The sequence below is a fragment of the Thalassophryne amazonica genome, chromosome 12 (assembly GCF_902500255.1).
Source record: "Thalassophryne amazonica chromosome 12, fThaAma1.1, whole genome shotgun sequence".
In the NCBI taxonomy this organism is placed as follows: Eukaryota; Metazoa; Chordata; class Actinopteri; order Batrachoidiformes; family Batrachoididae; genus Thalassophryne; species Thalassophryne amazonica.
In genome coordinates, this window is record NC_047114.1 from 71,706,646 (window position 1) to 71,719,787 (window position 13,142).

General features: G+C 44.3%; 1 protein-coding gene across 1 annotated transcript in view; it reads left to right on the forward strand.

Annotated features, from left to right (window-relative positions):
* st6galnac5a (ST6 (alpha-N-acetyl-neuraminyl-2,3-beta-galactosyl-1,3)-N-acetylgalactosaminide alpha-2,6-sialyltransferase 5a) overlaps positions 1-13,142 on the forward strand; it is a 139,989-nt gene that overhangs the window by 72,207 nt on the left and 54,640 nt on the right. Inside the window, exon 3 of the mRNA XM_034183394.1 lies at positions 5,790-6,202. Coding sequence (XP_034039285.1) covers positions 5,790-6,202 — 413 coding nt within the window. The remainder of the gene's footprint in view (positions 1-5,789; positions 6,203-13,142) is intronic.

Genomic DNA, 13,142 nt, shown 5'->3' on the forward strand with positions numbered 1-13,142 from the left:
CCCGCTGGTCACTGTTCTTCGGCCGTTTTGACTTCCGGATCACCTACCGTCCCGGGACCAAAAACCAGAGATCGGATGCCTTGTCCCGGGTACATGAAGATGAAGTCAAAACGGAGTTGTCGGATCCACCGGAACCCATCATCCCGGAGTCCACTATCGTGGCCACCCTTACCTGGGATGTAGAGAGAACCGTCCGGGAGGCCCTGGCACAAAGCCCGGACCCCGGAACTGGGCCGAAGAACAGACTCTACGTCCCACCAGAAGCTAGGGCTGCAGTTCTGGACTTCTGTCACGGCTCTAAGCTCTCCTGTCATCCAGGGGTGCGAAGAACCGTGGCAGTTGTCCGGCAGCGCTTCTGGTGGGCGTCCCTAGAGGCCGACGTCCGGGATTATATCCAGGCCTGCACCACCTGCGCCAGGGGCAAGGCTGACCATCGCAGGGCTTCGGGACTGCTCCAGCCGCTGCCCGTGCCCCATCGCCCCTGGTCCCACATCGGCCTGGATTTTGTCACGGATCTCCCGCCGTCCCAGGGCAACACCACCATCCTCACGATAGTGGGACCGATTCTCCAAGGCGGCCCACTCGTGGCCCTCCCGAAGCTCCCGACTGCCCAGGAGACAGCGGACCTCCTGGTCCACCACGTCGTCCGGTTGCATGGGATCCCAACAGACATCGTCTCCGATCGCGGTCCCCAGTTCTCCTCGCACGTCTGGAGGAGCTTCTGCCGGGAACTGGGGGCCACGGTGCAGTCTCTCATCCGGGTATCATCCCCAGACCAACGGCAAGCAGAACGGGCCAATCAGGAGATGGAGCAGGCCTGCGTTGCATGACAGCCGCGCACCCGGCGGCCTGGAGTACCCATCTGGCCTGGATCGAGTATGCCCATAACAGCCAGGTGTCGTCAGCCACCGGCCTCTCCCCTTTCGAGGTATGTCTGGGGTATCAACCTCCTCTGTTTCCGGTGGTTGAGGGAGAGGTCGGTGTGCCCTCGGTCCAGGCCCACCTACGGAAGTGCCGTTGGGTGTGGCGTGCCGCCCGTTCTGCCTTGCTGAGGGCCCGGATGAGGACGAAGGCCCATGCAGACCGTCGGCGGACCCCGGCCCCTACGTACCGGCCAGGGCAGGCAGTGTGGTTGTCTACTAAGGACATTCCCCTTCAAGTGGACTCTCCTAAGCTGCAGGACCGGTATATCGGTCCGTTTAAAATCATCAAGGTACTCAGTCCAGCCGCAGTGAGGCTTCAGCTTCCGGCCTCACTGCGGATCCATCCCGTTTTCCACGTGTCCCGGATCAAGCCCCATCACACCTCACCCCTCTGTACTCCGGGTCCGGCACCACCTCCTGCCCGGATCATCGATGGCGAGCCGGCTTGGACTGTGCGCCGGCTCTTAGACGTCCGTAGGATGGGCCGGGGCTTCCAGTATTTGGTGGACTGGGAGGGGTACGGACCTGAAGAACGCTCCTGGGTGAAGAGGAGCTTCATCCTGGACCCGGCCCTCCTGGCCGATTTCTACCGCCGCCACCCGGACAAGCCTGGTCGGGCGCCAAGAGGCGCCCGTTGAGGGGGGGGGTCCTGTTGTGTGGGCTGCTGAAGAGGAGGTACTGCTGGCCCACCACCACCAGAGGGCACCCTGCCTGGAGTGCGGGCTCCAGGCACCAGAGGGCGCTGCCGCCTCACAGGAGTAGCCGGGGTGACAGCTGACACTCATCACCTATGACAGCTGTCACCACTCATCTGATCAGCATCGGTATATCAGCAAGACGTCATCTCCACCTCTTTGCCGAGATATCGCTTTACCAGGAAGGTAACGTTCTCAGCTGGCTGTGAGATTTTTTCGACAGTAACCTTTTGTGACTTTTTGTGTATCGTATAGCAGACTCTTTTTCCAACAAGAGGTGGAGTTGGTTTTCCTGCCGTGTGGATTGCTGGGTGCATACGCGCCCACATTTAATTGTTTTTTTGTTCCTCGCCAGCAGTACCAGGTCCGACACGCGGAGGCAGTGGGCACCTGGGAGTTCGGGACTTGGCGGCTCCAGTATTCCCGGGGTCTGGTGGCGGAGGAAATCGTGTGGTTCCGGTTCTGCTTTGGACAGACGTCTTCTATCTTCGAGCCTGCCCACACGACACCTTTTGTGATTTGACCTTTTGTCTATTGTTGTAATCTGTTGTGTTTGTTGTGCCCTTTCACAACAGTAAAGTGTTGTATTTGACTTCCTCCATTGTCCGTTCATTTGCGCCCCCTGTTGTGGGTCCGTGTACCTACACTTTCCCAACACATAGTTTTTAATAGCTGCACTATTTCAGCTTCAAAACTGCTCTTCAGAAAAACTGAGTGACGTCATGGAGGGTTTGTCCAGTATACATACTGGCTGTGGTCCATCCCCACCTTTGCAAAGTAATCATCTATCTGTTACAGCCAGGTGAAATGTGGGCTTGTCCTTGACCTTCTCCAGTTGCTGGCGTCCTCAACACTGAAACAGCTGCTTGCTGGATTATGCATCATTAAAGTAGCAATAAATATTTCCATAGATACATGAATTATAGTAACATAACTTTACCAGTTGCATTGTTATGTTTCGGACGCGGTCGGAGCACCGACCCAGCGTTTGAAAGGACCAAGCATGAAATAAGCAGAGCACGGTTCAAAAGGATAACAGAATTTAATAAACATAACAGTGAGTAGTGATAAACAACTAAAACGTCCGCGGTCTGGTGAGGTGGAAACACGGCGCGCTCTCAACAGCGCAAACGGTCCGGAGCCACAGCAGTTCGGACCCAGGGACCCCGCCGACACCCCCCAGGTGGCCGCGACAAACCGAGTCTGTGAAGAAAGAAAACATGAGGTGAGTCCAACTCCACACAGAGACACAACTCAAAGGTGCACGCAATCAGCAAACACTTCCTGGCTTAAATCTATACATCAGCTTCTTACCCTGCAGGCACGGAACAACTCAGTTCAAATCTCCACTACAGCAGAAGCTGATTAGACAATTAGCATAACATGACAGCTCACTAACACAAGGTGTGAGGGACACCAAATCCACTGTCATTACTTCATAAAAGTCACCAAAACCAAATTACCTCAGGAAGTGTGCTGAAGAGCGTGAGACCTCACCCAATCCTCCTTCACAGACTGTGGCGTCAAACCTGGAGCGGTCTCTGCGTCCGTGATGGTGAGATTGTTCTCCTGACGTCGATCTCACACATCTGCTCACAAGGTCGAGTCTCTGGCAATCACACACTGTGCATTCAAGGTTTAAATGCAGCAATCTCTGATTAAGACAAAATACACCACAGCTGTGAGTCCTGATGACCTGCACGTGATAACAAGCCTCAGGTGTTCAGGGTGAGGTCCTGATGCTCAGCCACTCAGTCCTGAATGCATACCACCTGGTGGGAGAAACAGAAAACAAAAACCAAACCAGCCAAACACCCCAGCCCACAACATGCATAACTAACCAGTCATAGTACTTTCATATTTTCTTTGTTTGCATGTTTCATGATTATATGATGCATTGCTGTTTTGTCTGTGATTAATTGTGTGATAGCTGGTAATGTGAAGCAGCCTTCTCTTCAGCTACAAAAACTATTACGTTTTTAATAATATAGACTTTTCAGGAAGCTAATACAGGGTACCAAGGGCCTATTGTGACAATCTATAGTGCATGGTCTAAACTGCAAAGCAGCAGTGCATTTGGGGTGTATCTACCTTGATATTTACATGGTGTGCAATATGAGTACAAGGTAAGGGTCAGTACACAAAGGAGTTGTATTTACAATAGTCACAGTCATGGGTGTGTTTAACATGAAATAAACACATCGGAGTGTCACGTCATTGCATTTAAGAGTCAGATGCACCATCAGTTAGCATGTTACTGTTTAGATGGTAAACTTAGATGTGAGAGTTTTGCTGGCAAGGAAAGATTTCTTTGCTTGAAGCTGCAAAATACATGAGTGGGAGCAGCACTCATGCACCAAAGCTCCCTGAGGTGAAGCATTACAGTGTGTCCTGTAACACCTCCTTACTCCTCAGCCTCTGTTGGCTACCTGAGCTCAAAGATATCCCACTAGGCATAGTTCACCACATCAGGGTTGACTTGCGCTTGATTAAAGTGTGTATGCACAGCAAGGAGGATGTGTGAGGTATGCTTATTATCCAGGACTTTGAACCAGAATTTTTTCCAACTGGTTCATGCCGAACAGAAACGGATTTTGGGTTCCACCCCAAAACTGACGTTCCTGAACTGATTAGAACAAAAAAACATTGTTTCCGAACCGGTTAATAACGTTCCATGTCAGCTGTGGGACACTGAAAACACTGAAAGAAAGCTAAGGAACTAATCAGTGTAGGTACAACTTTCCAAAGTGTCACATTGAGTAATATGAAGCCTTTTAAGAGAAAGAGGATCTGTGCTAATCATCTGAAAGTTGACTTATTGTGTATTTAAAGTGAAGAGGTGTGTTTTGTGTATTTTTTTAAAACCACGGTGCTGTGTGTTGATCGCTGCCTCTCAGATGAAGTGAAAAGGATGTGCACTTTCATTGAATCAGGTTTAACTATTCAAAAAAAACCCTGACAACACCACAAAAAAACTTTGATTCAAGTACATACTCTTAACATTTGATCACATCCAATTTAGCTTAAGAAAAGCCCCTTCTAGCAGGACTTTGACCTTAAACATTTTTTACAAGGTAAAAATTTGTGGAATTAAATTTGTGCATACACTTCCTTAATGAGGCCCCATAGTGGCACATCTAGTGGAAGGGGTTGAGGGAGTTGCAAATCCCCTCCGAATCACTCACCAAAGGTTTGATAAAATATGGGAAAGGTCTTGCATAAACAAAGGATGGTTGATGAAAGCTGCTGCATGCTGAATTAGATTTCCAGTATTTAAACTGAAAATTGTGTATTAAAAACAATGAGTGGAGTGTCTGTATTTAATGTCCCAGATTGCCTTCAAATACAGAAAAAGGCCATTATTTTTGTTTGTTTTTTCTTGGGGGGGTGGCATGCCCCTCGACATCTCCAGTAGGGGAGTGCTGAAGACACCCCCCCCCCACACACACACACATATACTTCACTTCACCCGAATCAGGGTCTGTCCTTATCCCAAATGTTCCATCGGCATCCATCAGCCCGAGTCCAGTTCAGATTCTGGGGTTTATCCAAACACATCATCCATCTATTCTTCTGTTTGTCTGTACTACTGTTGCATACAGTGTCTCAAAGGAAATAAAAAACATGCAAAATAATGTGATAATTTATGTGTACATTCACGTTATGCAACATGAATGTTATGCATCTTAAATGTGGTTACAAAAGGTACTAAATGCACACAGCCCTGCTATTTTCACGCGTGACACAGATTTAAGGTGAATCCTTTGTAACACCCAAGGGTTCCTACCGATCACAAGGGGAAATGACGAGCTACATATACCCAGGAGGCTCTGTCGCTCCCCATTTGTCAACAAAGGATTTTCCTCCTCAAACGCACTTTGAAGCTTTGTGTTAAGGTTCCTCTAGGTGTGCATTTGTCTGCTTTGCATTTTTTTGTATAAATCAGAGACTAAACAGAGTTTGCACAGCATTTTTGACTACTGGGAGGTGGGGGGAGGGCTACGCAGACTTGATGGTGTAAAACTAACATGAAAATTCAGCTGGTAGTACTGCGGGTGCAGCCACAGGGGGCGAGAAAAATATTTGCATGCAAAGATTGTATTTGTATGAGCATCTTTTTGCTGAATCCCTGCTTCCTTTCTATCTAAATGTCTACCTTTGTGTCTGTCAGCCTCTCAAGATGCACTGCCATACCTGTGCCTTGGTGACCAGCTCTGGGCACCTCATCGGCGCCGGTCGGGGAACAGAGATTGATCAGGCTGAGTGCGTCATCCGGATGAACGATGCGCCAACCACCCGGGGTTATGCTCGAGATGTCGGCCGCCGCACGTCCTTGCGTGTCATCGCTCACTCTAGCATGCAGCGGGTCCTCCGGAGTCGCCACGAGCTACTCAACGCCAGCCAGGACACTGTGTTCATCTTCTGGGGTCCGAGCAGCTACATGAGGCGGGACGGGAAGGGCCTGGTGTACAAGAACCTGAGGCTGATGAACCAAGTGCTGCCTAAGCTGAAGGTGTATATCATTTCCTGGCAGAAGATGCTGCAGTTTGATGAGCTCTTCAAGAAGGAGACGGGCAAAGACAGGTGAGGAGACGGCTGCAGGGACAGAAGTGAAGCAGAAGCACAGTTCGATAATGAGGAAGGAATCATTCTGAATGTGAATTAGATGACTAACGGGTGGTTATTTATTGACTTTACGTGCTGTCAGATATTGTCGTCGGGTGAGTGGGTGATTCAGTCGTGTGGTTCATTAAGATCTAATAATAACACCTATATGAAATATGACACTGACATGGTTTACTTTGTGATGTAGAAGCAGCTTTACATGTTATGGTACCGTTTGATGACATGTATTGACACATGGGTTTTTTTTTTTAATACAAGGAGCAAGAAAAACATGCAGAAAAGCAAAATAGATTTTCAATTTGAGCAGCTGCACCACCAACTTTGGGTGTGGTGTTTTATGATTTGTTTGTTGGCAGGTTTTATTCTTTAGGTGTGGTGATAGCTGTTCAGCAGCCCAGCTGTTGGGTAGTGCACTGTCCTTGGTGCTGAAAGCGTTACCTTGAGCCTTCAAAGTACAAATGCAAAATGAAGAACTCTGACATTTGATATTGTTCCCTCTGTTAGAATGTTTTTTAAGTTAAAAGTTTTTATTCTTGTTGAGTAATGTGTCTGAGCAATGTTAGCGTAATTAATTGTTGTACTCTTTGAAGTATTGCTGGGGGGGTGAAACACTAAGAACTTTTTACTTTTTTTGGAACTTACCATTTTTTGTTTGTTAAATCTCTTGGAATCAGATCAAGTTTGAAAACATGAGTCTGTGTTGCATGATGTCACGTCTTCCATACCATGGAAACACCTTGTTTTCTGGATGGCAAACCACCCAGGCAGACAGCCCATACCCACCTCTCAAAAGTAACAATCCATAGTCAGGTGAAATGCGGGCATCCCCTTGGCCTTCTCCAGCTGCTGGAGACCTCAATACTGAGTGATACTTCTCATTGACATCTCCCAGAGTAACTATTCATTTGACAAAGTCATTCCAGCAATACCCAAAGATCCTCCGAAGAGACCTGTTACCAAATACATCCTGCCATCACAGTTAGGTCAGTAGTTAGCATCCAAGTGTCACAGTCATTCAGTCAGACAGGTAGCACCAGGACCCAAAAAACTTGGACCTTCATTCTCCTGCAAAAATATCAGCATCTTCAAACACCCGTATGCAGCAACTTCATGACTTCATAAGGATTTTTCAAGCGTCTCTCAATATCAAAGACAGAGGTTTCAGAACCATGAATGTCACTGCCAAGATATACAGCAGTGTTCAGAATAATAGTAGTGCTATGTGACTAAAAAGATTAATCCAGGTTTGGGTATATTTCAGAATGGCAAAGGCTCACCCATTGATCAGCTCCAGGATGATCAAAGACAGTCTGGAGTTACCTGTAAATGCTGTGACAGTTAGAAGATGCCTGTGTGAAGCTAATTTATTTACAAGAATCCCCCGCAAAGTCCCTATGTTAAATAAAATACATGTGCAGAAGAGGTTACAATTTGCCAAAGAACACATCAACTGGTCTAAAGAGAAATGGAGGAATATTTTGTGGACTGATGAGAGTAAAATTGTTCATTTTGGGTCCAAGGGCCGCAGACAGTTTGTGAGATGACCCCCAAACTCTGAATTCAAGCCACAGTTCACAGTGAAGACAGTGAAGCATGGTGGTGCAAGCATCATGATATGGGCATGTTTCTCCTACTATGGTGTTGGGCCTATATATCGCATACCAGGTATCATGGATCAGTTTGGATATGTCAAAATACTTGAAGAGGTCATGTTGCCTTATGCTGAAGAGGACATGCCCTTGAAATGGGTGTTTCAACAAGACAATGACCCCAGGCACACTAGTAAAGGAGCAAAATCTTGGTTCCAAACCAAGAAAATTAATGCCTCGCAGATGTGAAGAAATCATGAAAAACTGTGGTTATACAACTAAATACTAGTTTAGTGATTCACAGGATTGCTAAAAAAGCAGTTTGAACATAACAGTTTTGAGTTTGTAGCGTCAACCGCAGATGCGACTATTATTGTGAACACCCCCTTTTCTACTTTTTTTTAATAATAGCCCAATTTCATAGCCTTAAGAGTGTGCATATCATGAATGCTTGGTCTTGTTGGATTTGTGAGACTCTACTGAATCTACTGGTACCTTGTTTCCCATGTAACAATAAGAAATATACTCAAAACCTGGATTAATCTTTCTAGTCACATAGCACTACTATTATTCTGAACACTACTGTAAGTGAATATTTGCACAAGTTCAACACTTTCACTGCGTACAGACACAGTCCTAATGGCAAAGTCCAGGAAGTCCTTGAAAACTTGGATCGTAGTCTTGATTACTTATTCAGCTTTTCAAGTGTTAAAGTCAGGTTATCTATTAAATCTGCAAAGATTAGCATCATCCACGAAGTTGAGGTCTGTAAATCAGCAATGCTGTTCTTTCAGTCACTTAAGGAATTTTTCATAAACGTTTATTCCCTCCAATAAGAAGGATGATGATGATGAGGATGATAGTAGTATTCATAGTATTAATAATAGTGTTTTAAATTCAGTAAGTTTCCAGCATCACTTTATGTTGATTTTAAACTTTTTTTAAGCCTGGAAATATACTAAAGGCAGAGAGTTATTCGTATTATCTTATTTCATTTGCTAAAGGTCAAAACATGCTAGAGATTTCTTATATGTAAAGAAATAAATAAGGTGCTTGTGAGAAGCAGCTGAGAATTGACTGAAAGAAAAAAAAAAACCCCAACCAACAAACAAACATGCGATTACATTGAAAATCAAAGGTGAAAATCAAATGTCTCCTTCACTTTCATTTAATGCAGAACTGAGTAAACCAATCAATCAATCAATCAATTTTTTTATATAGCGCCAAATCACAACAAACAGTTGCCCCAAGGCGCTTTATATTGTAAGGCAAGGCCATACAATAATTATGTAAAACCCCAACGGTCAAAACGACCCCCTGTGAGCAAGCACTTGGCTACAGTGGGAAGGAAAAACTCCCTTTTAACAGGAAGAAACCTCCAGCAGAACCAGGCTCAGGGAGGGGCAGTCTTCTGCTGGGACTGGTTGGGGCTGAGGGAGAGAACCAGGAAAAAGACATGCTGTGGAGGGGAGCAGAGATCGATCACTAATGATTAAATGCAGAGTGGTGCATACAGAGCAAAAAGAGAAAGAAACAGTGCATCATGGGAACCCCCCAGCAGTCTACGTCTATAGCAGCATAACTAAGGGATGGTTCAGGGTCACCTTATCCAGCCCTAACTATAAGCTTTAGCAAAAAGGAAAGTTTTAAGCCTAATCTTAAAAGTAGAGAGGGTGTCTGTCTCCCTGATCTGAATTGGGAGCTGGTTCCACAGGAGAGGAGCCTGAAAGCTGAAGGCTCTGCCTCCCATTCTACTCTTACAAACCCTAGGAACTACAAGTAAGCCTGCAGTCTGAGAGCGAAGCGCTCTATTGGGGTGATATGGTACTACGAGGTCCCTAAGATAAGATGGGACCTGATTATTCAAAACCTTATAAGTAAGAAGAAGAATTTTAAATTCTATTCTAGAATTAACAGGAAGCCAATGAAGAGAGGCCATATGGGTGAGATATGCTCTCTCCTTCTAGTCCACGTCAGTACTCTAGCTGCAGCATTTTGAATTAACTGAAGGCTTTTAGGGAACTTTTAGGACAACCTGATAATAATGAATTACAATAGTCCAACCTAGAGGAAATAAATGCATGAATTAGTTTTTCAGCATCACTCTGAGACAAGACCTTTCTGATTTTAGAGATATTGCGTAAATGCAAAAAAGCAGTCCTACATATTTGTTTAATATGCGCTTTGAATGACATATCCTGATCAAAATTGACTCCAAGATTTCTCACAGTATTACTAGAGGTCAGGGTAATGCCATCCAGAGTAAGGATCTGGTTAGACACCATGTTTCTAAGATTTGTGGGGCCAAGTACAATAACTTCAGTTTTATCTGAGTTTAAAAGCAGGAAATTAGAGGTCATCCATGTCTTTATGTCTGTAAGACAATCCTGCAGTTTAGCTAATTGGTGTGTGTCCTCTGGCTTCATGGATAGATAAAGCTGGGTATCATCTGCGTAACAATGAAAATTTAAGCAATACCGTCTAATAATACTGCCTAAGGGAAGCATGTATAAAGTGAATAAAATTGGTCCTAGCACAGAACCTTGTGGAACTCCATAATTAACTTTAGTCTGTGAAGAAGATTCCCCATTTACATGAACAAATTGTAATCTATTAGACAAATATGATTCAAACCACCGCAGCGCAGTGCCTTTAATACCTATGGCATGCTCTAATCTCTGTAATAAAATTTTATGGTCAACAGTATCAAAAGCAGCACTGAGGTCTAACAGAACAAGCACAGAGATGAGTCCACTGTCCGAGGCCATAAGAAGATCATTTGTAACCTTCACTAATGCTGTTTCTGTACTATGATGAATTCTAAAACCTGACTGAAACTCTTCAAATAGACCATTCCTCTGCAGATGATCAGTTAGCTGTTTTACAACTACCCTTTCAAGAATTTTTGAGAGAAAAGGAAGGTTGGAGATTGGCCTATAATTAGCTAAGATAGCTGGGTCAAGTGATGGCTTTTTAAGTAATGGTTTAATTACTGCCACCTTAAAAGTCTGTGGTACATAGCCAACTAACAAAGATAGATTGATCATATTTAAGATCGAAGCATTAAATAATGGTAGGGCTTCCTTGAGCAGCCTGGTAGGAATGGGGTCTAATAAACATGTTGATGGTTTGGATGAAGTAACTAATGAAAATAACTCAGACAGAACAATCGGAGAGAAAGAGTCTAACCAAATACCGGCATCACTGAAAGCAGCCAAAGATAACGATACGGCTTTGGGATGGTTATGAGTAATTTTTTCTCTAATAGTTAAAATTTTGTTAGCAAAGAAAGTCATGAAGTCATTACTAGTTAAAGTTAATGGAATACTCAGCTCAATAGAGCTCTGACTCTTTGTCAGCCTGGCTACAGTGCTGAAAAGAAACCTGGGGTTGTTCTTATTTTCTTCAATTAGTGATGAGTAGAAAGATGTCCTAGCTTTACGGAGGGCTTTTTTATAGAGCAACAGACTCTTTTTCCAGGCTAAGTGAAGATCTTCTAAATTAGTGAGACGCCATTTCCTCTCCAACTTACGGGTTATCTGCTTAAGCTACGCGTTTGTGAGTTATACCACGGAGTCAGGCACTTCTGATTTAAAGCTCTCTTTTTTAGAGGAGCTACAGCATCCAAAGTTGTCTTCAATGAGGATGTAAAACTATTGACGAGATACTCTATCTCACTTACAGAGTTTAGGTAGCTACTCTGCACTGTGTTGGTATATGGCATTAGAGAACATAAAGAAGGAATCATATCCTTAAACCTAGTTACAGCGCTTTCTGAAAGACGTCTAGTGTAATGAAACTTATTCCCCACTGCTGGGTAGTCCATCAGAGTAAATATAAATGTTATCAAGAAATGATCAGACAGAAGGGAGTTTTCAGGGAATACTGTTAAGTCTTCTATTTCCATACCATAAGTCAGAACAAGATCTAAGATATGATTAAAGTGGTGGTGGACTCCATTTACTTTTTGAGCAAAGCCAATAGAGTCTAATAATAGATTAAATGCAGTGTTGAGGCTGTCATTCTCAGCATCTGTGTGGATGTTAAAATCGCCCACTATAATTATCTTATCTGAGCTAAGCACTAAGTCAGACAAAGGTCTGAAATTCACAGAGAAACTCACAGTACGACCAGGTGGACGATAGATAATTAACCAATAAAAATGGTTTTTGGGACTTCCAATTTGGATGGACAAGACTAAGAGTCAAGCTTTCAAATGAATTAAAGCTCTGTCTGGGTTTTGATTAATTAATAAGCTGGAATGGAAGATTGCTGCTAATCCTCCGCCCCGGCCCGTGCTACGAGCATTCTTCTGACAGTTAGTGTGACTCGGGGGTGTTGACCTCATTTAAACTAACATATTCATCCTGCTGTAACCAGGTTTCTGTAAGGCAGAATAAATCAATATGTTGATCAATTATTATATCATTTACCAACAGGGACTTAGAAGAGAGAGACCTAATGTTTAATAGACCACATTTAACTGTTTTAGTCTGTGGTGCAGTTGAAGGTGCTATATTATTTTTTCTTTTTGAATTTTTATGCTTAAATAGATTTTTGCTGGTTATTGGTAGTCTGGGAGCAGGCACCGTCTCTACAGGGATGGGGTAATGAGGGGATGGCAGGGGGAGAGAAGCTGCAGAGAGGTGTGTAAGACTACAACCAAGGTCAAAGTTTTGTGTTCTGCAGAACTTTCACTCACGTTGAACACTTAAAGGCCTCCAATGTGACAGAGCTTAATGCTTACTGAAAATGGATACTTTCCTTCCTTTCTTCCTTGCTGCCTTCCTTCCTTCCTTCGCTCCCGAATGTGTGTTGAGATTAGCTACACATACATGATAAAGAAATTGCTGAGTAGAGCATTTGGTGAATGGCTCATCCATCCATCAAAATCCTCGACCATGATTACCAGTGTTTACTGTGAGCGAGCGGTTTGTGTTACTTTTCTTATTTCTTGGGCTGTGTCAGTTGTAACAAGGTGCTCTGTCTGTCTGTGAAGTTTGTTTGAGGGAATTTCTGCTGGACTGTATTGTATGTGGAGAGTGTACACGTAAGACTGGCCATCAGCCTAAAAGGACTACACCTGCTCACAGTGGTGGCACATGCGGGGTTAATGTTTTATTCCTTTGTGTCAATCCAGCCGTGTCTGTACAAAATAACTCCAAGAGTTTTAATCTGATTTGCACCAAAGTTGGTGGAACAATTATGGGTCATCCAAGGACAAAGTAATTTGATGTTGAGAAAAAATTGCTTTAAAGTGAAAGTCACAGGCCAAGGTCTTTGCAGAGATCTTTTCACAGAGAATGGAG